General features: G+C 40.4%; 1 protein-coding gene across 1 annotated transcript in view; it reads left to right on the top strand.

Annotated features, from left to right (window-relative positions):
• Positions 1–27175, top strand: part of NELL2 (neural EGFL like 2) — a 155483-nt gene that overhangs the window by 112169 nt on the left and 16139 nt on the right. Inside the window, exons 14-16 of the mRNA XM_059816768.1 lie at positions 815–937; positions 3450–3545; positions 25632–25772. Coding sequence (XP_059672751.1) covers positions 815–937; positions 3450–3545; positions 25632–25772 — 360 coding nt within the window. The remainder of the gene's footprint in view (positions 1–814; positions 938–3449; positions 3546–25631; positions 25773–27175) is intronic.

The raw sequence follows: 27175 nt of genomic DNA, 5'->3' as shown, positions 1-27175 counted from the left end.
TTTGAAATGACACTTTAGAGAATCTTATTTTGAAATCGCATATTCCAGTTCTTAAAAATCACATGTTAAAACATTAAAAATTTCAGTAACCTAAACACTTATGCAATACTTCTTTGTTTCAGATTAAACAGGGCATTTCAAGTTAACAGAAAATCATGTTGTCCAGACTTTTCGGTTATTTTGTGTACTTCTCAGTATGTCTAAGTCTAGTCAGCAGACTGAGGAGTCTCATCCATCACACTCCGGTGCTAGGACACACCATGCTGAAAGTCCCTTGAACAGCAGGCAGACCTTTGTTTTCGGGTTACTCGCTTCATCTAAATAAAGTGCTGCATACGCACTGGAGGGGAGGAAAATATGGGCTGCATTTTGAAGTTCTGCCTTCTATTAACTGTATCTTTTGCAGTTTGGAGCGCGTGTCTCGCACCATTAGTCAGCTTTTTGAGGGAAACCCTATGAATCCCGCATAAGATAAACCTGCATGAATAAATTATACAGTAGAACTAGCATATGGACTTTCAGTATGTTAGCCAGCTCTTTGGCAAATGTTTACGAGAACACTGTAGCCCACATGGAAAGTATAATGATGGTGGCTGCCTGTTAATGAAGGTGGAGTTATGCTGCCGCACACTTATCACATATAGTGTCTGTTAAAAATACGTACCCTGCCTGTCCCACAGTTACATATTCACATAGCCCTGTCGTCAGTACTACTACCGTGTTTATCTCTTTTTAATGTGGAGATCTATATAAAGCTTCTATTTTGTTGTGTTTTAAAAATTCAGGACCATCCCATTCTTGTTTCGCTTTTCAGAGCATGACGAGTGTGTAACAAACCAGCACAACTGTGATGAAAACGCGCTCTGTTTCAACACCGTGGGTGGGCACAACTGCGTCTGCAAGCCAGGTTACACGGGAAATGGTACCATCTGCAAAGGTAAGCCGCTGCAAACCTCTGGGGTACAGCAGTCTTTGAACTGGATGAGATGCTTTGTCATAGTTGATGCAAATCTGGTCACGTGGCTTGAAGAAGACAGACATAATGCTAGGCTATGCATTTAGGTACTGGACCTGTAAGAAGATCTTCATAGGCAGATACACACCGACTTTGCATTTGGCAGAGTTCACAGTAATTTGAGAATGATGCATACATAGATAGTATGCTCTAAAATTTGAAGTAATTATGTTTCATATCTGTGTCAAGTTAACAGTTTCTCTACATGCCACACTATTCAAGGAAGCCCACAGTTACCAACAAAGTTACAGCTGTAAAACCATTGTCAGATCCACATTGTCCACGGTCAATCACTTGATATTTTGCTTGGATGAACTGAAAGTTGTTTGGTATGCTGTGTCTTTTTATTGTAAATGAGAAAAGCAGTAGACATGCATGCACAAAACCTTTGCTACACGTGGGGTGGTGCCTTGTTTTCTAACATTCTTGTTCACTGGTATAAACATTAGAAGTTATACTTCTCATCTTAGAAAGACGCTTTCCCAGAGATACAATGCTGCTTTTATTTCTGTTGCGTTTCACAACAGAGGAGATGATACTTGGTACTTGGGCCCAAATCCTCGGAAGTCCTCAGGCTCTGAGCTTAGGATTTACAGGATGCTTGAAAACAGAAGTAGGGGAACTGGCTCAGACACGAGAAGTGGTCCAGCTGCAGTAATAGCATACTCGGCATTCCTTGAAATTGTGCCTTGGTCCTCTTGATCTGTTAGGTGTCAGAATCTAAGGGGCCGGAGTTAATGTTGGTAGTATCCCATAGATAGCTTCTGCTGCTGTGTATTATCAAGACTAAGCAACCCAGAATTTCTTTAATTGCTAAGCCTGATTAAGATGTTAGCCCTAGTTATTCCTTCACCTGAGTCACAGTACGATTTTTCTAAATATTCCTAACATAAACAAGCTCTTCGTAAAACACAGCAGCCTGTTCTTCTTCCCGTCAAACACATGGGTAGAGGGAGAGATGTCAGCAAATACACCCTTTTATGCTGGGCTCCCTCCTATGGGGAGTGGGAGAAAAGTCTTAGCCTCAGGAGGTTCAAACCCAGAGCTGTTCCTCTCAGAAGAGAGCTCTGTCTGCACAGCTCACTCCTGTGCTGTGCTTGAGAATATTCCCCAGTCCTTCTGCTGGAGGCGTGTCAGCTTACAAAAAGGTAATTGAGATTTCTTTGGGTCAAAGAGAAGGTGCATAACCCTAGAGCATTGTGGTCAGCTCTTTTGTTCCCTGAATATGAGCTCTGACTGCAGGTCTGACATTTCACAGAGCATCTGGCCCCACTCGCCAAAATACTGAAAAGACAGTATGCATGAGAAGACTCTGAGCCTGTGTGTTCCAATCTGAGAAATGTGGATGCCAGTGTCCTTCAGAGAGACCTGGATGCGCCTCTTGTCCCCATGGCTTTGGCAGCTTTTTACGCACAGGGCCGCCAGCTGTGCTCCCGTGCACCGTGTCGTCCTGCCCGGGGAAGCTTAGATGTCTCACTCAGTGACGGGGGTCTCACGGCACAAGGCTGGTGCCTGGAAACCGAGAGCTGGAAAGTGCAAATCGATAACACTCATGTTCTCTCTCAGATGAGCCTTAAAACCGCTCATCAGCAGTCCTGTTAGAGCAGCTGCAAACCAAAGCCTGACATCTCCAGTGGCTGGTAACAAGTGCAGGGCTAGACCAGTACCCCGGAGCAACTCTTTATGTTGGTGATAACCTCCATCTGCCTAGTTTCACCTACAATTTCTTGTGACCAGAGTATTTCTGATTCCATATTGTGGATACAAGCACAGAAATTAAACAGCTGCCATGTTTAGAGCTGATTGCATTTCTGTGTCCGCAGAAGGGGCTCTTTAACGCATACACATGTTCACAACTGTATCAGGAGCGTGCTGCACCTAAATACGTGAGCACGGCTTCTCAGACTGCAGTGTGCCAAAGAACAAATCCAGGGATCAACTTCAAACTGTAGATGGTACAAGTTTTTAAGTTCTTCAGAATCCCTTGAGACAAAATTACTGTTTTTCTTGTTTCAATCTAATTGCTTAATCAAGAAATAACGTAGCCAGCTGATTTAGTGCTCAGTTGTGCCTATTATGTCCAGACCTTTATTTGGGAAGCAGAGACAACCAGCAGCACTGCCCTAGAAGAGTCTGTTCCCGGGGAAGATGCTGCCTTTCACTGCTTCCCAGTGCATGCGAAGGAGCACGTGTGATATGTTGTCTTCAGATGATTTGCTCTAATCTCCTTCTGTAGCTTGTCAGCCCATCTGGCCAGTGAGGCAGGCAGGCCATAAACCATCTCTTTGTGACCTCTGTCCTTAGGAGAAGGCAGTCTCTGTGCTCAGGGCCATAGGGACCATGTTTCATGCCAGGCTGCCAGCAGCCTGTGTTCACCTGTGTGGTTGCTGAATGTAGTTCTGTTTCCCATACATTGTGATTTTGCATTTTGCAGCATTTTGCAAAGACGGGTGTAGGAACGGAGGAGCCTGTATTGCTTCCAATGTGTGTGCCTGCCCACAAGGCTTCACTGGGCCCAGCTGTGAAACTGGTAAGATTATTACTGAATTTGTGATGAAGGTAATCCAAGGAGGATGTTTGAGGTAATCCAAGAATAAAGGATTATTTAAGTGTGTGCCCTGAAAGAGGAAGCTGCTACTAAAGTTACTCACTTTTCTTATATGCCTCCCAAGAGAATGTATTACAGCAGTTCTAATTAGAAGCACATGGACTGCAAAAATGAGAACATGAATTAAGACATCTTGGGTTTTGATGTTTCATAGTTAATAAGATTGCTATAGACTTGCTTTTCACCTCAAATGGCCTTTGGTGTCTCCTATAAATGGCAGATAATCTGACATCTAGAAATAAATTCCAATAATAGATTACTTCTGTGCTGTAAATGTGTGATCGGTTCAATAGCCCACCTTCCCTTGCAACCTTATTTGAGGAGTGCTGATTAAGTCAGTGTTCTGACTCAGTGTTGAGGCAGGTTTCGGTGTTTCTACTGCTTTTACCTCCTTTTGCAGGAATTTTTTTCTCTTCCTGCTACCCCTGAGGATGGCAGTACCACAAAGGCTTGTTTTAGAACTTTATTTTTTAAGTCTTGGATCTAGTCAAATTATATTGGCCAGCAGAATATGTAGAATGTTAATACCTAGCATCTCAAGTGCCTGTAAATAATTTCTCAAAGTTCAAATGAATAGTTTCAGCACCTTTATTTATTGCTGCAGCATTTTTAAATGCATTCTTACCGTACATGCCTCCAGGAGGTAAAGGGAGAAAACTCGCTTAGATTAATTGGCTTCAGTATGCCTAATAAAAGGGCAGTCTGCCACCTATGATTGACTATTGTTGCTGTTCTGTATTGCCTTCATTAAATCTTCCAAACAGAGGAAAGGAGGTCATTTGAGCAAGTATTGCTTTCATCTGACCTGTAAACATGTCCAGTTTAATGAAAAACACAGTCTGATCTGAATTCTGTATTATCTGGTCCATTTGAGAGGTGAGAAATGCAATTGTTTTCATTCTCCTGTATTTGAGCAGATATTACCACAGTGCACAAGAGGGATGCTGTGTGAAAAGCAGTATCCTGACTGTTCATCTATTTCTAGAAAAATGTCAAAAGAGCAAGTTTTCAGGTATTCCTCACTGTTTCACGGGCTGCAGAAATGTGGTACATGATATCAAGGTGTCTTCAGTGTAACAGTGTTGTGTTTTTGCTTGGAACAATTTGTGTGCTAATATAATGCTCAAGTATTAAAACAGTTACTTTGTTTTAGTAATATTTGTCTTATATGCTCCTTGCAGCATTCTGCTGTTACCAATTATATATAACATGTATAGTTTCAAGGCCCACGTTCATCTTTTCCAGCTTTATACTCCTATCTGAAGTGTGTAGACTAGAAGCATATTTGCTTTAGTCTCCTTGTAAGCCGCTGTCAAAGAGAGATCTTACTGGCTTTTCTGAATTGCCCCTAGAAGTCCTGTCTCTGCTTCCTTCTTTAGAGGAGAATGCAGGGACACTCTGTTCCCAATTCAGAAAGTTCAGGCACCTTAAGCTAACTTAAGATAGCTTAAGTGCATTCAGCCCCAAATGTCCTTTGGAAGCAGCCGGACTGCTGGCCTAACTGCCCGTCCTTCCTGCCCTTCAGGAAACATACAGGAGGGCAGGTAGAGACTTGGACCAGGTCTGAATGCCTTTCTGAATATCTGATCTCAAATATTTAACATAAGGTTGGTATGGTAGTTTTCACCTGGTATCTCAGAGCTAGTGATACTGTTGTTATGATTTGGAGCCAGTTTGCCAGTCCCAAACTAGTTTCATAGGTCAGCTTTGCAAGAAACCCCTCTGTCCTCGTGGACCTCCACTGGACATCATATTTTTCATACTGTTGAAATAAGTAATGCTAGAGATCAGCCACAGGGGTACGGGTCTGGTCACCTCATTTGGATATTAATGTGCAAGAGTAGGTTTGTAATCTACCTGCCCATGGCTTTGAAACATGCAGTCTGAAATACTGTCAGAGTGGCAAATGGAAGACGTGTCCTGTCGATAGAGCAAAAGCTGGTTCGTTCTGAGACTGCATTGTCAGAAATATGGTGCTGTATTCAGCCATTAAAGAAAACCTGAGCTTCAGACAGTACATATTCACTCCCAGTGAATGCAACAGTTTCCTGAAGGTGCTTCTCGTTAGGCTTGAAGTGGTTCGAGACATTCATACTACAAATAATAAAAAGCTTCCCTTTTTTAACAGTCACTTTATCTACAAAGGTGGTGTAAACTTTTCTAGGCAGACATCTTTAGTTGAGATCACATACAAGGAAGGAGGAGGATTGATGTAAAGATGCCAAATCTATTTTGAAATAGCATGTTACTTATCTCTGTTTATGCTACATATATTTAAAAACTGCATGTTGAAGAATCTTGGCATTTTTAACTTAAAATAAAATGTATAGTTATATAGAAGTTGTCAGCAGCTGCTGAACCTATGAATTAATTAACAGGAGATTGAATCCACACCCCAGCAATAACCTAGAAAAATACAATCACCAGTTCTTAATGTTTCCTTCTGTAGAAGGTGGTTTAATAGCTCTCTTTAAATAATTTCTCAGAATCATAGAAAGGATGAGGTTGGAAGGGATCTCTGGAGATCACCTTGTCTAATCCCCCTGCTCAGAGCAGGTTCAAATAGAGCTGGTTTCTCAGGACTGCGCCCAGTTGGATTTGGAGTGTTTTCAGGGCTGGAGACTCCACAAGCTCTGTGGGCAACCAATTCCAGTATTCAATCACCCTCACAGTAAAAAAAAATTTCTTTTTGTTATGTTCAAATGCAGCTTCCCATCCCCTTAGTCCCTTTCCTGGGCATGACTGAGAAGTGTCTGGCTTCCCCCAATACCATCAGATATTTATACACATCGGTAAGATCCCTTCAGCCTTTTAATTTCCAGGCTGAACATCTCAGCTCTATCAGCCTCTCCTCATACGACAGATGCCCTGGTCCTTTAATCATCTTCACAGCACTGCGCTGGATTTGCTCCATGTCTCTTTTGTACCGGGGAGCCCAGCACTGGACCCAGCGCCCCAGATGTGATTTCAACAGCATAAAATAGAGGGGAAAGATCACCTCCCTTGACCTGCTGGTAATGCTTTTCCTAATGCAGCCCAGGAGGCTGTTGGCCTTCTTTGCTGCAAGGGCAAATTGCTGGCTCATGTTCAACTTGGTGTCCCCCAGGACCTCCAGATCCTTTTCTGCAAAGCTACTTTCCCACTGGCCAGTCCTCAACCTGTACTGGTGCCTGGGGTTGTTCCTTAATACCTGTAGGACTTGGCATTTCCCTCTGAACTTGATGACATTCCCGTTGGCCCATTTCTCCAGCCTGCTGAGGTCCCTCTGAATGGCAGCACAACTACCTGGTGTAGCAACCCTTCCTCCAAATTTTGTATCATCTGCAAATGTGCTGCGGGTGCACTCTGCCTTATTGTCCAGGTGTTGAACAGTACTGGCCCAGTACCCACTATTTACCCAGGTGTACACTGCTAAATGACCAGCCTCCAACTGGACATTGTACAGCTGATCACAGCCCTTTGAGCCCAGCCGTTCAGCAAGTTTTCAATTCACCTCACTGTCCGTTTATTTAGCCTACACTTCTTAGGTTGTCTGAGGATGTTACAAGAGCATCAAAAGCCTTACTAAAGTCAAGATAAACAACACCCACTGCTCTCCTCCCATTCACTGATGTAGTCATCTTATTTTAGAAGTCTATCAGGTTGGTCAGGCATGATTTCCTATTCATAAATCAATGCTGACTGCTCCCAACACCTTCTTGTCCTTAGTATGTTTGGAAATGGTATCCAGGAGGATACCATCAGCTTCCCAGGGATGGAGGTGAAACTGACTGACCTGTAGTTCTCTGGATCCTTGCCCTTCTCAAAGATAGGAGGGACATTTGCTTTCTTCCAGTTCTTAGCAGCTTCTGACAGTCACCATGACCTTTCAAAGATAATTGAGATTGGCCTTGCAATGACATCAGCCAGCTCCCTCAGCACTCCTGTATGTATCCCATCAGGTTTGACTGACCTGTGTTTTTTCCAGTTTATTTAGATATTGACCCTCCTGCACCAATGGTAAATTTTTCTTGCTCCAGACTTTCCCACTGGTCTTGGTGACCTGGGACTCCTGAAGGCAAATCTTACCAGTAAAGACCAAGGTGAAGAAGGCATTGAGTACCTCACCATTTTCCATGTCCTTTCCAAACCCCATCCCTGCACACTCATTCAGCGTCTCTATATTCCTTCCAAAGCCAGACAGGGATGATGCTGTCCATGCTTAGGTTCTGCCTATGGAGCCAGGCTCATGTTGTAGAACAGGCCATTGAACAAGAACAAACCAGAGCTGAAATAACTGGAATTGTTGGTGTCCAGAGCATCCCCCTAAATTTTTGATGAGGCTGTCTACTGTGTGGCAAAGACCTGGCCTGTTTCCCTGGTTCCTGTGTTGGTTGGGAAGATGTACTGTTCCACGTGATGGGACTAACAGCTCCCCCAAGCCTTCCAAGGGAGCGGAGAGGAGCAGAGGCAGTGACTGATACAGCACTGCTCAGTAGGAAGCAGACAGCCTGCTTCTGATGGGAGAGGTCAGAAGTCTTCTGATAAAATTGTCCTGAGACTGAAACGTGGTTTCAGGGCAAACCCATTCACCCAGAACTCAATGTGCCTTTCCCAGTTCTGGTGGATTAGCACCAGAAGCTTGCTTGTGTTTACGGGCACAGCTGTAATGCTTTTCACCTGTCAGCTGCCTTGGAAAGGCTATGTCAGATTCCTAAACTCAATGCAGCTTTTGCAAAGAGAAGTGAAGCCCTGTGTAATTAAGAGCTTAACAGGTTTCATAAAATTTCTTCTTCCAAACGGGTGCTTCTGGGGTGTCAGTAGGAGCCACGTCTCTCTCAGAAACATAAGAAGGACAATCAACTAATACTGCTAGTCAGGTATTCCCATGAGAAGAGGTATTCACTGTGGAGCACCTTGCAGTTAACAGACCTATTTGCAATGCCTTAGAATGATCTGTTGGAAGCCTTCTAGATTAATCATGGCCTGTGCCCTGTGGAAATGGATCAGTGGAATGAGGAAGCAGATGTAAGAGTCATGTGGAGATATATCAACCTCCAGCACCTCTTTTTAATTGGTAATGGAACATAAAAATGAGATGTGGGAGAATTCCCATTTCTCTTCCGAAAGGATGTGGGTTGAGGCATTGTTAAAGTTGGAGATGCATTTGTTAGCTTAGGGAGGTGGGGTATATGTGTTGAAAGATTTTCAAGTCTTACAAGGCACAGTAGTAGTTAACCCAGTAGAACAGCCTTCTGCAGTGTAGAAAGCTGAGACTACCAAGGGAATCTAAAAATATTTGTGCCTGTTAAATTTTTTCAGAATACCTGACTTGATACTGTCTTGTTTGTTTGCAAAATTATGAATTCTTCAATGGGCATTTTTAAATGCCATCTTAAATTGTATTTGAAGTGTGTTTTATTTTAGAATCCAGCACAGGATGACTTTGTTAGATCTGCTTGATGTTACTGTAACTCCCCTTTAATTTGATGACAGAGCTTTAAGAGTGGATTTTTTCTCCTACTCTATATGCATATCTGCTAGTGTGTGTATACAAGATTACTGCATTTTTGCTGCTTGTCAGCTTCTTTTTTGAGTTCCCACACTCATTTTGTGCTTTGAGTATTCCCCTGGACCGCTTTTAATTATGCATGAGATCAAATAGCAGAGTTTCGCTACTAGTAGTGTTTTGATGTAGTTTTTGTTAACAGGTTGGCTGGAAGTATATGGCTTTTTTATAGATGATTGGCTATAACCTGCATTTCCTGATAATGAACTTTCCTTGGATGTCACAGGAATCATGTCCACCTGTCATTAAACAATCCATGGCAAAATGCTGAAAATAAACTGGCACACGAAACTGTTACCTGAACTGCTGAGAAAAAGTTTAACTTAAGAGATCCTACATTCATTCAGCCATACATTATTACTAACAGTTGGCTTAATTAAATGTGTACTGAATTTATGACAAAAATGGTGAGCATAAGGTATGTGAGATCACCCTCTCTTATCTGATCTCTTATCAGAAATAGCCGAATCCAAGGAAAATAAATTATTTGGCTCTTCTCTGTATTTTTTTTCCACATATGGAAAGCTCAAACAAAAATAGCGTTAAGTGTTGCAAGTACTTCATGGAGAAGGAAAAAAAATTTCATGTCGCTAAAACAAATTTTTGCAACTTTATGCTTAACATTTGTAGTTCAAAATACTGAAATACAACTCAGACAAGTGATTTGGGTAAATAATTGTTACTCTTTAGAGTAACTCTTTAGAGTTTTGTGGCACTTTCTGTATAAACTAAATAATTAACATGCATGACTGTTGATCTTTTCAGGAAATCGAAATTAATTTGTTCATGTGCACTGACCATAATAATAGCAGGCTTCAGATTATTGAAGACTATTATTACTCCTGTTCCAAAGGAAGCTTGTGAAAATCTTTTAATTCTGATACCCCAGTTATTAGGAGAGTAATTTTACTGGTATTGGAATAGAAGGCTTTGTCAAAGTAACCAGAAGGCTTGTTAACTTTGCTGATTTTGCAAAAATGAAGTATCTTAGTACTTTTAGCATCACAGGAGAACTGCTTCCATTTAAGCCCTTGATCCCTGGCGTTCAGCTAAAACAACCACAATCAGCTTGTGGCCAGGTAGGCTCTGAAGATAAAACTGTGACACAAATGACATTTGAAGCCCATAGAGCATTGAACCAAATCTGTAAGAACTGGAATTACTTTTGGCAGAACTCTTAGAAATTCTTGGCCCCGGTCTAATGAAAACCCTCTGTAAGCTATGAAAGTATCACAGTCAAAACTTTACTAACAACTCAGGAATCTGCCGTTTGCTCAGTTTTATTTTTACAATGAAGATTGAAATTACTGACAGTCAGATTGGGATTTACAACAATAATACTAAAAGGCTCAAATTTGTGGTACAAGTATGCAAGGTCCTGCAGAAACCTAGAGTAATAGGAGCGCCCTTCAACAGTTCATAGTCTAACCAGGGGAAGCTGGTTGCATGCTGGGATAAATGAGTATAACACACAGACTCCTTGAGCAGAAAGCGTATTAGGCTTAATCATTTTGTTCTCTGAAATCCTCAAGGGGTTGCTGGGCTTTTTAATGATGGAGGAAGCACAAGAAGGCAGCAAGAGGGGAGCGGTGGAGTGAACATGAAGGCAGCACAGGCATGGACTGTCCAGAGCAACAGCTGTAGGAAGAAGGGGTGCCTCCCATAGTTCATTAGTTTCCATAGCCCACCTGGCTTGCTTGGATCCTGGTGTCCTGAGAATTCAGGCTCCTGTTTTTGGGGAGAGTCCCAAGTTTGAGACTTAAAAGTTAGAGCATACTTTCGGCAGGAAATGTTTTAATTACATTAAAGGGCTGACTTCAATTCACACAAATAAGAAAATGTTGAGTTATTCTATAGAGCCTGGATAAATTTTTTGAAAACAAATAGTACTTGAGCATGATTTGCAGCGCAAAACATTTTAATAGATCCCAGCGTCAAGTAGGAATTCATCATATTTTGAAAGTGAGGCCTTGTGAGTGACTCGAGTCTGGCATTTCAACTTCAGTAATTTTCAAAGTTTGTAAGTTATTAACTTTTCCCTTGGTGCAAGCAAAAAAAAAATCACTCAGGACAAAACCCAAAGCAGCTAAATTGTGGCTTGCAAGCAGTTGAGATCCGGCATGCATTCTGGACTGTGTGCTGCTCTAGCCCTGCAGCTGTGCCGAGGCTGTGGTGTCAGGTCCCTGTGTAAGCCAGAGCCCCGACTGTGGGAGGAGAGATGGTGGAGCTGACGTGCCCAGCTCATCGCTGGACTTAGCTCTATGCACACCCTAGCCCTAGGGTGTCACTGCCATTTCTCCTCTTTGAGTCATTCCAAGTGCTCCCCATTTCCTTGGCAAGTCTCCTGGCTTCCTGCCCTGTGGAAATACTGGTATGTAGCATGTTGGGTTGGGAAGTTTGGCCTTTCCAGCCATAGCTCAAGTGTAGATGGAGACACGGAGTTCTCAGTCTTGGCCTTCTCAAGGGTGGTTATTTTGTATGTTGATTACTGATTTCAGAGGCAAGAACAGTGTTTAAGCTAGCCTTGGTTTATCAAGGTGATGGATATAACTAGTGTGTTTGGTGATAGCACGTCTTACCCTACATGTTTTCCGTTTTAAGTGCTCTCTTACTTCAGGAAAAGCAGATAGTAAAATGACGGACAAATTATGGGACGCATACTATAACAGCAACTTCTATGTCTTCTTATAACAGCTAATTCTACTTAAAAAGACTAATATGTCACTATGATAATTTTTCAATACATTGATACAGAACCCTAATAAATTTTGAAATACACAGTTTGTGTTTTGCAGTCCTACTGAACTACAATTATGCGATGTGAAACAAGCATCTTCACATAGAATTTTTTTGGTGACTTGAGAAGTTAGCAGGAAATTACTGTAGGAGTTATTTCCTTGCAAAGCCATACCGGTATCTCAGTCATCTGATTGACAACATTTCTGCTCTTCTTGTGGTTGCAAAAATTTTTAATGTCGAAATATAAAGTGACTTTTGAGATTTGAACAAGCACTGGTAAGGAATAGGCTAAAATCAGCACAGTAATTTGCATGGTCCACTTAATGTAATTTTCCTGTTGCTCGGGGTGAAAAGCTATTAAATTTTACCTCCTGAGCTACTCTAGGCAAATAGTGCCTAAGAGCAATGATTCAAAGACTGAACTGTGCCCCAGTGAACCATCTAAGCCAGTACCTTGGTGGTGTCCCCAAGTCCTTTCAGTGCTTGGAAGGTGTATCCATACTTTTTTTTTTTTCTTTTGGCTTGCCTCGATTTCAAATAAATAGTTTTTGAGAACAGTAATTCTAGGAATTTGGACCTCCGTACTGCTTACGTGCTTCTGCATTGTTCTGTTTAGTTAATATAGTTTTCTGATGTACTGTTTAGGGCACAATATATTTTATCTACTTCTGACTGGTGATTACTAGGGAGAAATAACCTTAGCAATAGAGGGTGACTGTTCCAGGCAGACAGGCCTAATTTATACTGTCAAATCTGAAATTCCTAGAAAGTCTCTGAAAAATCTTGTTTGGTTGCTCTAGAGCAGAGAGTGCAAAGTAACTTTTGAATCCTATATTTTTATTCTTGCACTCCTGTGATATGCTTTACATAAAATCATGAGGTTAGGAGACATCATCTTCACAGCTTTTGTTCTGGTCAGGAGCTTTGTTCATATGATACATCTGGTGAAACAGAGGAGGAAAACAAAGAAGGCAAATTATGGCCTTGATGTTTGTGCATTTTCAGCTCCCCAAGACTGAGCAGGGGAGGGGGAATTTTTTCTGTACCTCACAGCTTGAAGCTGTATGGGTAGTATTGAAAAGCTGGTACTGAAAGTTCTATGGAGTTCTGCTGATGAAATGTTTTATTTTCCTTAGTTACGGTTTTCTGTAGTCAGCCAAAGGTATTGTTTTAAAAGTATAGAGCATTATATTTTTGAACCATCTTCCAGTAATTCAAAATTAGTGACTATTTTGTGTTTCTTTTTTGCCATACTCCTCATCTGATTAATTTCTAGGCAAACCTGATAAAAATAACTGTTTTCCTAACTGGTTTCCTTCTCATGCTTTCATCTCACCAAAACTGGGCCTTGTATTCAACTGATATAAATTGATACAGTTCTCTTGGCATACAGGGCTATGTGCTTTTAATGAGCTGCCTTTGCATATGATCCAGGTTCTTATGTTTATTTCTATTAAGGAACAATAATAACAAGTTGTAATGAGTCATTCTAAAGTGTCCATTTGTGCGGATGCAAAAATGACTCTGCCATTGACGATTGAGGCAATTTTGGTATCTCTGAGCAACCCTAAGGAAAACAAGGACTGTGAAGCATGCGGTTGTAAAGCTCACTCGTTATTGTATTTTTGAAGTCAGGCCTTGGGTGAGCAGGAATCCGATTAAGTTAGAGTCTAGCTGGAGGAACTATAACATGCAATGCGTTCATAGCTTTATTCATAAATCATCTGCCTCCCCCACACCTAATTAGCATTCTAGGTGAATAGGTGCCCAGTCCAACGTGCGTAAAAATCAAAGAAGTTGCTAGTAATGCTTGTACCTTTAGAAGTAATAGGTGTACTGTGGTTTGAAAAAAGTCAAGATAGGGTTGATTTCAAAAGAGGCTTTACCTCCATAAGGTTCTCAAGTGTGATGCATTTTTCTAAGCTATTTAAATGAGTTCATGAAAAATATGTTGACTTTGCCCAAGTCTAAAGTCACTGCAAAGCATTCGATAATACTGCATCTTAAGGAACGCTCAACACTAAAGTGGCAGATACCGCAATCTCCACTTTTTTAATTGGGCTTCAGTTGCTCTTATGAACATAGGCAGTCAGACAAGAGCAAACACTGGCAGAAACTAAGTAGAGGCAAAGGTTTTAACTCTCTCCTGACTGTACCTCTCTTTTAGCTGGCCTCTTCTTTAATGCTGATGTCCCACCGAGGTAGGGAGAGAGCAGTGCGTGGAATGCATGATGCAGTAGCAGCTTTGCTCCCAGGGATTGTAAGTGGCAAAGGGCATGTCCCTCACTCCCTCTAAAACAAAGATACTCAAACAAAGAGGTGAAGGTTGAAGGAAGGGGGAGAATTCATCCAGATGCAAGAGAAATGATTACATTCTGCAGGAGGAACAACCTAGATTTGATGGGGATCTTAATCAGCTGGGAAAGTGGTAAACTACAAACCCGAGATAGAGTCTGAGCAATAATCTGGTGGGAATTAGCTTACACAAATGCAGGTTGTCCAGGCTGCCGTCACATCTCTGTCCCCTTTGACTTGTCTGAGATTTCTCCATTTGTATAAAGGGTGTAAAGTGGCTAAAGTTTCCTTTTTCCTCCCGCAGCCCAAATGAATTTGAAGATCCTTTCAGAGAGAAGAACAAGAAACTCTAGCACAGAGTTTCTGCAGAAACTCTTCTTCAGTAACTTCTGCATGATTTTTTTTCCCTCGGAAAAAAAATTAACGGATTAGAAGGATTTTATTCATAAATTAGCTTGTGAATCTTGGGCATGTGATGTTTGCAGTCTAAGTGTAACTTTAGACTCAGAAAGGACTGTTGCTGAGAAGAGAAATAATACTGCATATTCCACAATTCTGATAAAAATCTAGCAAAGAAGTATTGAGTGTCATTTGCATTGTTATTATAATTAATATTTCCATCAAATTTCAGCTAACTATTTGCCAGTAAAAGCCAAGTCTTCATATTTACTATTACAAGGAAGTTCAAATCAGAAAAAGAAAACATGATTGTCAGTGTCAGAAACTGTAGTTAGAGAGGTGTTCAGCTAACCCCTGGAGAAACAAGCCTTTCCTGCAAGGAATGCTCCATTTTAATAATGCTCCAAGTGCTAATTGAGGCTGCGGAAAAATACACATATGCAGCCAGCAGGTGGGTTGCAAACATGGCATATATGATATAGATAAGCTGTAAGTGAGGTTCTGAAATTCAACATGCTGGTGTACAAAATAGCTTACTGCCTCTCCGTTTCTCCAAATATTTCCCCTGAACACATGTAATAATGTGAACTTAATTACATGTGCTGGTGCTATATTCAACCACTCTTTCAAATATCCATAAAAATTAAAGATCCTGAGAGTGCAGCAGAACTGTACAGGAGACTTGTATTTTTACAAAAGACAACACTTGTCTACATTGTGAGATCTGTTTGAAAGAAATAATGCAAGACTTAAATTACTATCAGTGAGTGTCCTTGTGACTTCTATGATCTGTCTGTGCTACCAAATAAAACAGGTGGGGGAGTAAAGGCAGGGAGTGCAGCTTTCATCCCCACAGCTCAATGCTCTTCATCTCGCCTCTCCCCAAAACATGTTGGCCTCTTCTGTAGTTCCCGTTCCTTGGTGTTCCCCAAACCATGCGTTGGCCTCGTCACATGTGGTACTTACCCAACCAGCGCTGTTACTTAAAATTCTTCACCCAGAGTTCTTTATGTACAAAAAAGAGAGCTAATAGAAGCACTTTCTCCCCATTTTACAGATGTGGAAATCAAGACACATGGGGAAAGTTGAGTAGGTGACAAGATTTGCATAAGAAGGCAGTGGCAAAAGTCCAGATAAGATACAGGTCATCTCGTTTCTGCTCTCCTTGCTCCTCTGTTCAAATACATCAGTATCTGAGAGAAGACATGGTGGGGTTTATATCATATTTTTTCTGAGTGGGAAGTGCAGACAGTTCATAAAACCTAAGAAAATACTTTTCCTTTGACTTTCAAAAAGGGCATATTCTAAAATTGCTAGCTCATTAAATTGCAGAAAAAGGTTTAAAAGTTGTCTATGAGAGTAAACAAATGAGATCTACAGCAAGCCAAGAGGAAAGCTGGGGTTCTGCAGATGAGATGCTTGTTGCTTGGCTGCAGTGTCTGGAAGGGAGGTCACCCTAATCCCTGTTATCACCTGAATTTTTCTCAGATATGAAAAATAAGCTAAAAAATGAGCAGTGAGACAAGGGCTGGTGACTTCAGAATCTTGGGAAGTTTTACTTTGCTTTACATTTTTACTTATATTTCTTCACAAAGCAAATCTTTGACTGAGATTAAGCAAAAAATGCCTATATTGAATTTGGTGAGCATTCTGGATTTAGGCATGAATGCTACTTACCTCATCCTTTCTGTTTTGTAGCTTAAGATGTTTTCCTGCTTCAACCTTCTGTGTCTTTTTCTCCCTTCATTTTCCTTACCTGACACAGTTTCTTGGATGCATATTATTTCTTTCACCCCTCAGAGTCCTTGTCAGTTTTAAATAACAAAAGATTTTTTTTCTCTGCTGAAGAACCAAATATTAGTAGTTATCTTTTTCTCTTTATATTTTCTTTAGCTTGTTGCAACACTACAATCCTATATGTAGCAGCTTAAAAAAAAAAAAAAAAGAGAAACCAGGGAAGGAGAGTGCTACAAAAGAGCTTTGAGGAGATGGGATTTTTTGTTATTTGTTAAAAACATCAAAATGCATCCACCACTTAGCTATTATTTGCTGCAGGGAAGAACCTCCTTTACTAAACATGAAAACTAAAATTTCAATTAGGTTCTTAAAATAAAGTGGGCTATAAATAGAACGTGAATAGTGCAGCTGGGCAGCATTATAATAGAATTTCCTTCTGTTATATAAGGGAGATAGGGATGACCTTCATCACTCACTGTAAGCTATTTCTTTTATGAATTACGAGCCGTTCAACTATTAGTGGAATTAAAATCTATAACACTGCCCATCATTGCCCCGTATCCCTGTGCAGCCCTTCCTCTTGCTGTCAACATGAGGGAGTCTGCAGTTTCTGCAGATACACGCCAATGATATGTTTACAGCCCAAGCAAAGGAATAGTATGGTTTGTTCCTTTCCTGTGTTTCAGCAATTTTGAACAAACTCTACATGATTTTACACTTCAGGAGCAGCAACATAAATGAATGGTCACTGGTATATGGACTGAGAGTCATGGTAACAATTCACTGGTAAGAAAATGTAGGCAAGAATGTTTTAAACTTAAGCACGTGTATAATATGTGTGGTACCCTGGCCAAAGGGTAGAAGACCATAGCAGAAGACCAAGTTCAAATCAGGGTGTCAAATCAGTTCCTAGCCAAAACTTTGAGTTGCTTTGTGGGTTCTTTTGTTTTTCTTAAATAGCTTCTGAACTGATTCATTGGAAATTTACTCTAATTCATACCAGGGCTGATCTGAAAGAACTTTTTGCAAAGCTGAACCCAAACTAAACTGAGAATGTGCCCGTTGCATTCTTGGATCAAATATGTAAACGTCATAACTTATGGTTATGACTGACTTGACTCATCACTGGAGGAAACTCAAGATCTTCGGTCAGTACACTGTGCAAGTAAAGCTTTCCTTCCCACCCATTAGAAAAGCGATAACAGCTGGCCAGACTAGCTTTTCTCTTTTCAGACAAATTAATTCTCTTTTGCTTTGGACCTGGCTCCTGTTACCTAACAACTGACATGTTTAGTGATAACGCCAGTTGTGTTAGTACTATTTCTAACATGTGCAAATGGAGCTACATAACTTTCAAACGCTAGTAGGCATCTAAAATGGGTTTGTCAGTGTATTTCAAGGTATAAAAATGCTTTTGCTATCTTGAAGAAAATAATTACTTTTCTTTTCAAGATAGGGCTAACGAGGAAACAGAAGCATGTCATGTGTTACAGTTAAGACACAGTGCTGTACTGAGAATGATGGACAAAGTGAAAGCAAAACCACATCTTTGTAAACGACTGGAAATAGAGGCCCAATACCTCTCACTTAGTCTTTCTAATGGGGATTGGCACAATCGGTTTCACAGAATCTTGTTGAAAAAATGTTCTTTTTTTAATACTGTTCATGGATGCACCTAGTTCATCATGGCTAATTAGGTGTTCTGAATCATCGTCTTCAATTGTTACAAATATCACATCCTTTGATGATATTGGGTGTGTAATGAGAGACTGTCATAGTTTCAGTTATCACTGGGGTCTGTGATTGATCAATTTTTGACAACAAAGAATTGTTAACACAGCTGCATGGTGAAGCAGTCAGTGGAAAATTCCCTTTCATAACGTTTCTATCTAATTTTGGAGCGCCGCCACTGCAGCACATGAAATAACAACACGATTGAATTTCTTTTTGCTGGCATTTAGCAGGACCTATGGGGGTGTGCAGAAATCAATGGGGGATCAGGAGTCTGGAAAATTACATACTTGAAGAATTAATGAACTATAATTCCGTATTACATCCTCAATCACATTTTGCTTCCTTTTCATTAATGGAACTAAATTACTTTTCCATGGACAGGGTACTTTAAAAAATGCGATCATGCTTTTTCTAGGATTAAAAAAAAAAAAAAAAAGACAAAAAAAAAGACCTGTTTTAACACTAGTTATTTCTTCATGCAACATGGCAGTTGGAAATTTTTAGTGAAGAACATATCTGCAGCACTGACTGAACCTGTTGAAGCAATTTTTAGCATGACATTTATAGCCCCAGCTCTAGTTTACTGCCCTTTGAGCCAGATTATGGTTTTAAGATGACTCAGCCAGAATTTCCACTAGATCTGGGGAGTGTAGAGATAGAAGCAGCAACTCTGAAGGCATCCAAAATGCATTTTTCCCACATGGGCCTAATTCATTATCCACGGCCCTAATTCATTATCCATCAGGAAGAGGAAAGGCCATGATCTTCACTCTTCTCTGAAGGCTGTATCTGAGATAACTGATGTTTCTAATGCTGTGTAGAGAAAGTCCTTTTGCTCACGGAACTATGTTATGCTAGGATAAAATTGTGGGTGACTCTTTGCTGTGCCCCACAGGCCAGCTGTATGTAATCTGGCCCTTCATGATTTAAACTTGTAACTGAATGAAATGTTGGGATGCAAATGCAGTTAAAATCAAGAATATTCTATGGTTTAATGGGGACTTTGATGTGAGAACCCATACAGTGAAAAGCATGGCCTAGTACTTAAGATATCGTATCTTTAGAGAGTTACTGGAAGCTGAACAAATCAGAGTGAGATTGTAAACTAAATTAGGCTCTAGGACTTTTATTGACCAAGAAAGTTCGTTCCTGTGGGAATCAGCAGCAGTGTTAGAAAAAAGGAGCTGATCAGACTTTACAAAACACATTTAAAAGGCATTCCAAACAACTTTGGTTTTCTGGCATGACTGATGTCTTCCTGGATTATTCCACCAGTCTCAGCTTCTGTATTCTTGGTTTTTTTATTCCTCTGTATCATATTTATATGCACGTGGTATATGGGAATGTAGTGGGATGAAAATCCCAAAAGCTGATATTTTGTTTTAACAACAAGATAGCTCCAGTATATTCAACTAGTTTCAGGCTCTTACATTTCTCCACTGGGACCTGTTTTTTCCATAAGATCTCAAATCAAAGGTCTGATTGATCAGCAGGGTCTTCTCAAGTATCATCATACTAGAAATCTGCTGTCACGTGAAAACCAACACAAACACTTTCCTCTTCTTAAATGAGAGAGATGGGACTCTAGAACTTGCAGTAGAGATAATGAACCCTTTTCAAAGCTACTCTGGAAAATTGAGTTTTGACAGCAGATACGTTATTGAGTACAGTGAACTTTCATTTTGTCCTACTGAATAAGGCCTTTACCCCCTTCCATACGTACTTAGTAAAATCAGATGACCCACACATCATCTTAATCCTACTGGGCATTCTGTTATCTGAGCATAAGTCTGAATAGTAGGGACATGATCTTTTATATCCTAGCCAGACATAACATCCTTGAAAATGTATTGACATATGCAAAGACATATCAGAGTCTGACTGTTCCAAATGTATGCATGAAAAAAAACATTGAAGATTTATCTTTTTAAACTGCTTCATAGTCCCCTAAACCACTTCTTCAGTGATCTTTTTCTGTAATTATTTTTCTTTCAGTGTTTGCACTTTATTTATACTGTATATGGGGCTGGGATGTGGGTGGCTCTGGAGGTTAGCATTAGGCTGGAAAGGCTTTTGTCTTTGAAATGAGATCTTAAATTTAGCCAAAGTCAGTAGTGACTGAACATTATGGAAGTTGCTGGCTGCTCATTAATCTTTACAAATATATCCAGTGATAATAACCCAATTAGCACTGGGACAGACTGTTGCAATTGGGAGTCTCTATTTATTGGCAGGCTTAGCTAAATGACATGTATTATACTGTCCCAGAGAAACTTCCAGGATGGAAATAACTAAATTCTACATATTCACAGCTGCCAATCTGTGGTGTTGCCTTCTTGACAGGAGGGAGCTACTGCGGCTTTGGTTTGTATTGACCTGGATAAAGCAGTTTATGAAAGAAAGGCTTTTTGCCTAAGTTGTGGTCTGTGTCTCTGTAACTTTGTGCTTGATGGTGGCATACAGGCTTTTCTGAGAGCAGGATTTGATGATTAATATTTCAGTCTTGAAGTGAGTAATCTAAAATGGTATAGGCCTCCTCCTCTTCCCCCCACGCCATGGTTCTTTGTTGAGTGCAGCTTGACCACATTAGAGAGCTTGGTCCTATTGCTGGATGAAAAAGCACTGCTATCTTTCAAATTGGCAATTTTATACCACTTTCAATCTTCAAAAGCTCTTATTATACAGAAATTCTCTAATAATTTTCATCAGACAGCTAGCTTTCCTTTTTTCTTAGTGTACCAGTGGATAATTTGCTAATGATCTTTACTCTTCAGGGAGCAGAATTTTCTCAGTCTCCCCAAGAGCAAGGGGTGTATAATAGCTGAAAATGTTGCCACAGTTCAGGAAATGAGAGATTCTGAGATATAAAGAAGGTGATTTGGGAGAGCAAGTTTTTTTCATGTCAAGGGGAGCTAGATGTATAAAGTACTTACTTTCCAAATGCCTGTGACTGTGTGTCTATTTTATTAGAGTGGGGCTTCAGTTAGCAAAAAAAACCTGCAGTTTTTTCCAGTTGAAGAATGGGTAACAAAACACGGAAATAACCAGGCTGACTGATTTCCGTTTAAGAAAAATGCACAGGAGAAAACCTGAATATTTGAAAACCAAATCATGTGCAACACAAGTGTGTAATAATCAGTTACCCTGTTTTAGGGCAATAGGGTACGTACAGTATTGCCATGAGTGTGTCCATGAATTACATAGGGTAGAGAGAGTCCCCATGTTCCTGGCGTTCTGTGGGCTCATCAGGATCACAGGTGTGTGTTCTCCAGCCACAGTGTTTCAGGAGTCGAAATCACATATCTTCTGCCATGCAAATGCCATAGGGTGGAAGCACAGCCAAAGCAGGCAGTGCTGAAGTGCTATGGTACAGCTGTGTAGGTGCTCTCCAGCTTGAGGTGAAGGTTACTTCCAGCGACTGTCTCGGTATTACTTTTTGTTCCGAACCTGCCCACTTGTATCAGTGGGGTCGCAGATTCCGTATGTGCAATTGTGCTGTTTATTTGAAAAGGAAAGAGAAAAATAGAGAAAATGCCACCTCCATGATAGTCAACGGGAGTTCTGCCATAAATTGGAGCAGGACCAGGATTAGACCATTTGCTCTGGACCATCACACATCATCTCCCCCCGCTTTGCCGCAGCTTCTTATAGCCAGTTAAAGAGTGGAACTTGCATACTCAGAATAAGATGTATGTTTTGTCTATTTGCTTAATAGCCTCATCACCTACTGTTGAAAAAAACACAACCCTCCTTTCCTTCTACTTATTTTGTTTAATTTTTTTCAGAAGTGAAAATATAAAGCCTTTCAGTAACTTCCTTCTATAGAGTAATATTTCATTTTTCGTGCCTTTCTAGTACAGCATCAAACAGGACTTCATTAGTGCTGTTAATGTTCCACATAGCCCACTGATATACCATAGCCACTGGCCAAGCAAAACTTCAATCAGTTTTTCTTCTCTTGTCAGCTCACACCTCTGACTGAGCAGCTGCTAGATGATTCATCAGAGAATGTTTCACCATAGGACAGAGAAAATTTTTTTTCTGGCTGCTTTTCCCATACTAATAAGATAATTTCAGTTGTAGATACTTTTGCAGCACTTCCTGAGCCATGCTATGCCCATTTGAAAATAGAAATGCTTTTATCCAAATGTCAAGAAAATTTTCCGTGAAATCAGTGCTTTGGCTTGGCAAAACACATTTCTGCTGCGTTTTCTTATTTAACAAAGTAGTGGCAGTTATATTTTGTCCCATTACAGAGCAAGTCTCTACTAGAATTAATGATCCGCATTAGCTGGGAGATTTAGAACAAAAATCTGTGCATAAGGAACATCTATATTCTGAAACTCACTGGCACATGCTGGAAAATGTTGTTTGCCTAAAAATTTAGCAGTGAGGAGAATTGTTTTGGATTTCGCTTGCTGCAAAATCATGTAAGGAGTAATGGATTATTCAGCATCAGTGCAGCAATGGTGTTCCAATGCAATGGTTTCAGGTAAACGATCTGCCAAGAATAGGACATTCCTTAAAGACCAACAGTGTCTTCTGTCCACGCTTTTTATGATAGGCTTTCTTCCATGACTCCACTCAACTTTGCATGCAGCCATAACAAAACCAGAAGAATGTATTTCTTTGTTTATTGGCATCTGTAAAAGCATTTAATCCCAAGTAATATTTCTTGTGATACAGGTTTGTCAGCTAGTTTGCAAATAAATATACAGAAAAGCTTCTTTTGTTGTCAGTTTACCAATACTGACGTGACATATTCAAGGCTTGTTCTTCCTGAATAATCAGTAAGTGAGTTCATCAGCATCCACTCAGCCTGTACCTGCAATAATTATAAGGCTTACAGATTCACAAATAAATTGTTCTGAAGAGAGGAACACAGGCTTTCTTTAATTCATATCTGTTACTTTGACCTAAATAGCACTCTTTTCTCCACCTCATCGCCAATAAATACATTCCACTTTCCCAAAGAAGAAATATATGCCATCCAGAGTCTTAATGCATGTTATTAAGTATGAAGTATGAAGATTCATATCGAGTCTGAACAACAGCTCTTCTCTTTCAGCCTCTGAGTTTACATGCTTCATTGATTCTTTAGAGCTTGTAGCTTTGGCCAAGCCCAACAAGTTATCTTGTACTGACCAGATGATCCCAAGAGTTTAGCACAGTCACTTAGATTCTGTTCTGCCAAGTAAGCGGTCTCCAAGGCGGCATATTCCCTAGTAGTAAGGGAACTTTTAGATTCTAGTCTTTTCTTCTGTTCCTTTCCTTTTTCTTAAGTAATCTGCAGGTATGTGAGTGAATAGCAATAGATAAGGCACAGACTGCAAACCAACCTTTTCTCACTACAGTAACATAATTTTCATTGATCTTCCTCTGATCTCTCAAACACCTCTGAGGTCTCACTGGCTCCTGGCTGCTCACAAGAAAGAGGCCAGAGTTTATACTGATTTAGAGAGAGACACACTGAACAACGGAAGGTTGTAAAGGTTTGGCATTTCTCAGTCCTGCAGCAGAACTACTTAGATGATTATCCTGGAATTCATAGTGGAGTTAAAAATTCTGTGTTTTAAACCAGTAGAGACTTACGACTTAATTTGTGGTACACAAAGTGGCAAAACGTATGCTTGGTGCAGTATTCCAGCAGGAGTACTGGTAATTTTCATCATCATAAATACTGGTAATGTACACGGGGCATGCCCGGTCAGAAAGATTGTTGATAGAAAATCAGACTGAGGCATAATAATGAAAATTTCTAATGAAATTTCATCAAGAATCTGTAAAGCTTTTAAAAACCAATACACTCATGATATGGTTGTACGGTTATTCCAAAGAGATTCCAAAGACATGTTATTTGGCATGTAAATAAAATGCCCAGAGCACATCTCGCCTACCCCCTGGCACGTATGAGAAAAATGCAACTCAAAACCAAATGTGGGTGACTAAGCGATACCTTATAGTTTATGCAGGTGTCCTCCATGCACTTAATAATAATAACTAAATAATAACTAAATAACTTAATGTCCTCCACGTACTTAATAATTTTCTTACCTTCAAATGTGGAACAAAGTGTTTTCGATGGATAAGGAAGCCTTGGGTTTTTGTGTTTGAACAGATTTCATAAGAGACTAGAGTGAGTATATGTTTATCTGTGCACACATTAGTATTCTCAGAAAAGAGATTTGTTACCTTATTGCAGCTCACAATTGATTTTCTTGGCCAGTTTACACTTTCTCCTATGAAAATAACAGGTAACATAAATGGGAGCTAACAGGGACTGTTAGGACATATAACTCAGTGGTCACATCACACCTCTTCTTCAAATCCGCACCCTGGAGGATACTAGATTGACTGCTGAGGTACTTTTAAGGGTTTGAGTCTTAATTTGTTATTTTAGTTTGGCCAGAATGTCCAGTACCTTGAAGGTTTATTCATTATTCAAACTCATGGCAGGGGGCGGGGACATTAGAGTTTTTTGTTTCTGAAGGCAGTCTGCACATGCTGTGTCTCCCCCTGTCCCTCTGTGCACCTCTTGATCAAATTGGTGCTCAAATAGATATGCTACCCCTGGTATAAAACACAGTGATAATGGGATGAATCTGATAAGGAAGGACACATTTTTATCCCTGTTTGACTCCATACTCCTGATATTCCCTAACTGTTAACAACAGTCATACTCTGGGACCTATTCCTTAATACGGCTTACTGCGTAACTGAAGGCACTGGAAATGAACATGTCACAAAGTTCTCTGCATCTCTGCTGAGTCCATGAGTACAGGTGTCTGCAGAAGGTACTTTGGTGGATTTGGGATCTAGCGAGTGCATCCAGAAATCCATTCTACGGTGAGTTGTTACTGTAAAGTTTACTCAGTGGAAGTTGTTCTTTTAAGCAACACACATCCCAAAGGAATTATTATTAGGAGGAGGAGAATGTGTTGCATTTCAGCTTTAGGGTCTAAGCATTTGTTTGGAATCCCAGCTACTCTTTTTGATGGTGAGAGAGGAGACTGCAGTTAGTTATGCTGAGAGTCAGAGGTGCTGGTGTAAGTCAACAGGAACTCCATGAGATAGAGAAGCCCTCCTAACCTAGAATGGGTGGCACCAAGAGCATAAGCAAGGACCAGAGTGAGTATTTGGTATTTTGATATGCCCCTAGAAACAATCTTTTTTTATCAGGCAGCCTGCACTACTCGAAGGGTTAAGATCTTATTATTTGAACTGGGATCCAGTTCCTTTCTTCATACTGTGGGCAATTTACAGAGATGTCAGATTACCTATCATTTATTGTGACAAAATGAGTTCCTAATATGTAAGCAGTAAATTGGGATAAGCAGAACCTCCACTGTTAGCAGGGCCAACACCTTTAGCAAAAGTCCTTTTACGGAAATGATTCAAAACTTTTTCTCTGGATAAATCTGGAAATTCAAGTGTCAGTAATCAAAATACTTCTGTGAAACCCAGAAATGCTAGAGACCTTGTTCTTCCATTGGATGAATATAGCCATTTCCTCTGTGTGAATTTTCTCCTTCTTTTTTGTTATTCTTACTAAACAGACATTGATGAATGCTCAGATGGCTTTGTTCAGTGTGACAGCCGTGCTAACTGTATTAACCTGCCTGGTTGGTACCACTGCGAATGCAGAGATGGCTACCATGACAATGGGATGTTTTCACCAAGTGGAGAATCCTGTGAAGGTCAGTATCTGAAAAAGGTGGGGCAGTGTTATGACTTGCATTACAGTAATGTCTAGTATCTCTGACTGTATTGGTCAAGTATTGTCTTGGACACTGTATCAATGAAAGTTAAACCTTGACCCAAAGCAATCGTAGTCTAAATAAGCATAATAAAGAAAAGGCAAAAGAAAATAAAGTATGAATTTTCCTAACGTATAGGTGGAGCATTAGTGGCCATTTCTATGATTTGCTAAGATAATATGTGAAGTCAGGCACAGTGCTTAAAATGCAGTTTCTCTGGCCCTACATCTGCTTCTGTGCATGGTCCTTGCATAAGTGACTTCCCGTGGGCTGATAGCGTGCACTGTAATCTGTCACTCTGCAGTAATCTGTTCATATGTCAGATTCTTTATATGTAGAAATGGGCATCAATCCAGACCTCAGTTCCTCCACTTCATTCCTCATACACTGAAATAGTCTGTGATGAAACTATTTCCCGTTGCAAAGAATGATTATGCAGCCCTGACACCCTTACCCACACCTGAGTTAATACCGTGGTGCTTCCTCTGTGCATAGGCTAACTGCTTGTAGAAAGTTGCAATTTGAGGAATGACCTTACAAACTAGGAGGCTCAGTGGACTTAGGGCTGGGGCAAGGTGCAGGGGACAAGAGAGTGACAGGGGGGACAAGGAGATGGGAAGGTTTTATTTGTTTATGAATGATGTTAGAGAGAACAGCAGGTTAGTGAGAACAGAGTCATTTGCAGATGCAGATCTCTTAGTATGAAATGTTATTCATCTCTTAAGATATTGCATGCTGCTGCTCTTAAGTAAGAGAACAAACCAGTCTGTTTTGCCATGGACTACTTAGGGAAAAATAAGGAGTCTTTCTCCCTTCAGTCTCTGAGTGTTGCAATATTCAGTGCTCACACAGTGTAAGCTTTCCTGCCTTGCTGTTTAAACTCACATTGGTGGGCTGCATTGGTCCCAAAGGGAAGCAATAGAATTAATTTCAGCAAGGCAGACACACAGACAGTTCTCGAGGAGTGAGAATGACCTTTTCGGTATCTCCATCATCAATACTTTATTTCAACACGTTTTCATCACAGCTGAAAGCCTATATTCCCAGGAGGAATCAGCTATTTGAGTCAGCAGCTGCTTTCGTAAGTTGAGCTTTCTTTGTCAAGATCTAACTAAATGTCAGTGTTAGCTGGCCAGGTGTTAGGACAAGAAGGTGCAAAGAAGAAGTTGTGATTCCTCTGATTATAATGTTGCCTTTCTGTCACTCATGGCACAGGTAATACTCTAGTCAGGCACTTATGGAAATATTCTCAATACCCCAAGTTTTATCTTCAATGTCAATGTAACATTTGTCTCGTGGGTTGAAGATAGTGGTTTGGCACATGCTATCTCAAGAGATATAAG

The sequence above is a fragment of the Gavia stellata genome, chromosome 4 (assembly GCF_030936135.1).
Source record: "Gavia stellata isolate bGavSte3 chromosome 4, bGavSte3.hap2, whole genome shotgun sequence".
NCBI classification, from domain to species: Eukaryota; Metazoa; Chordata; class Aves; order Gaviiformes; family Gaviidae; genus Gavia; species Gavia stellata.
The sequence above is the reverse complement of the archived record's forward strand: the minus strand, read 5'-3'. Positions and strand labels throughout refer to the sequence as shown.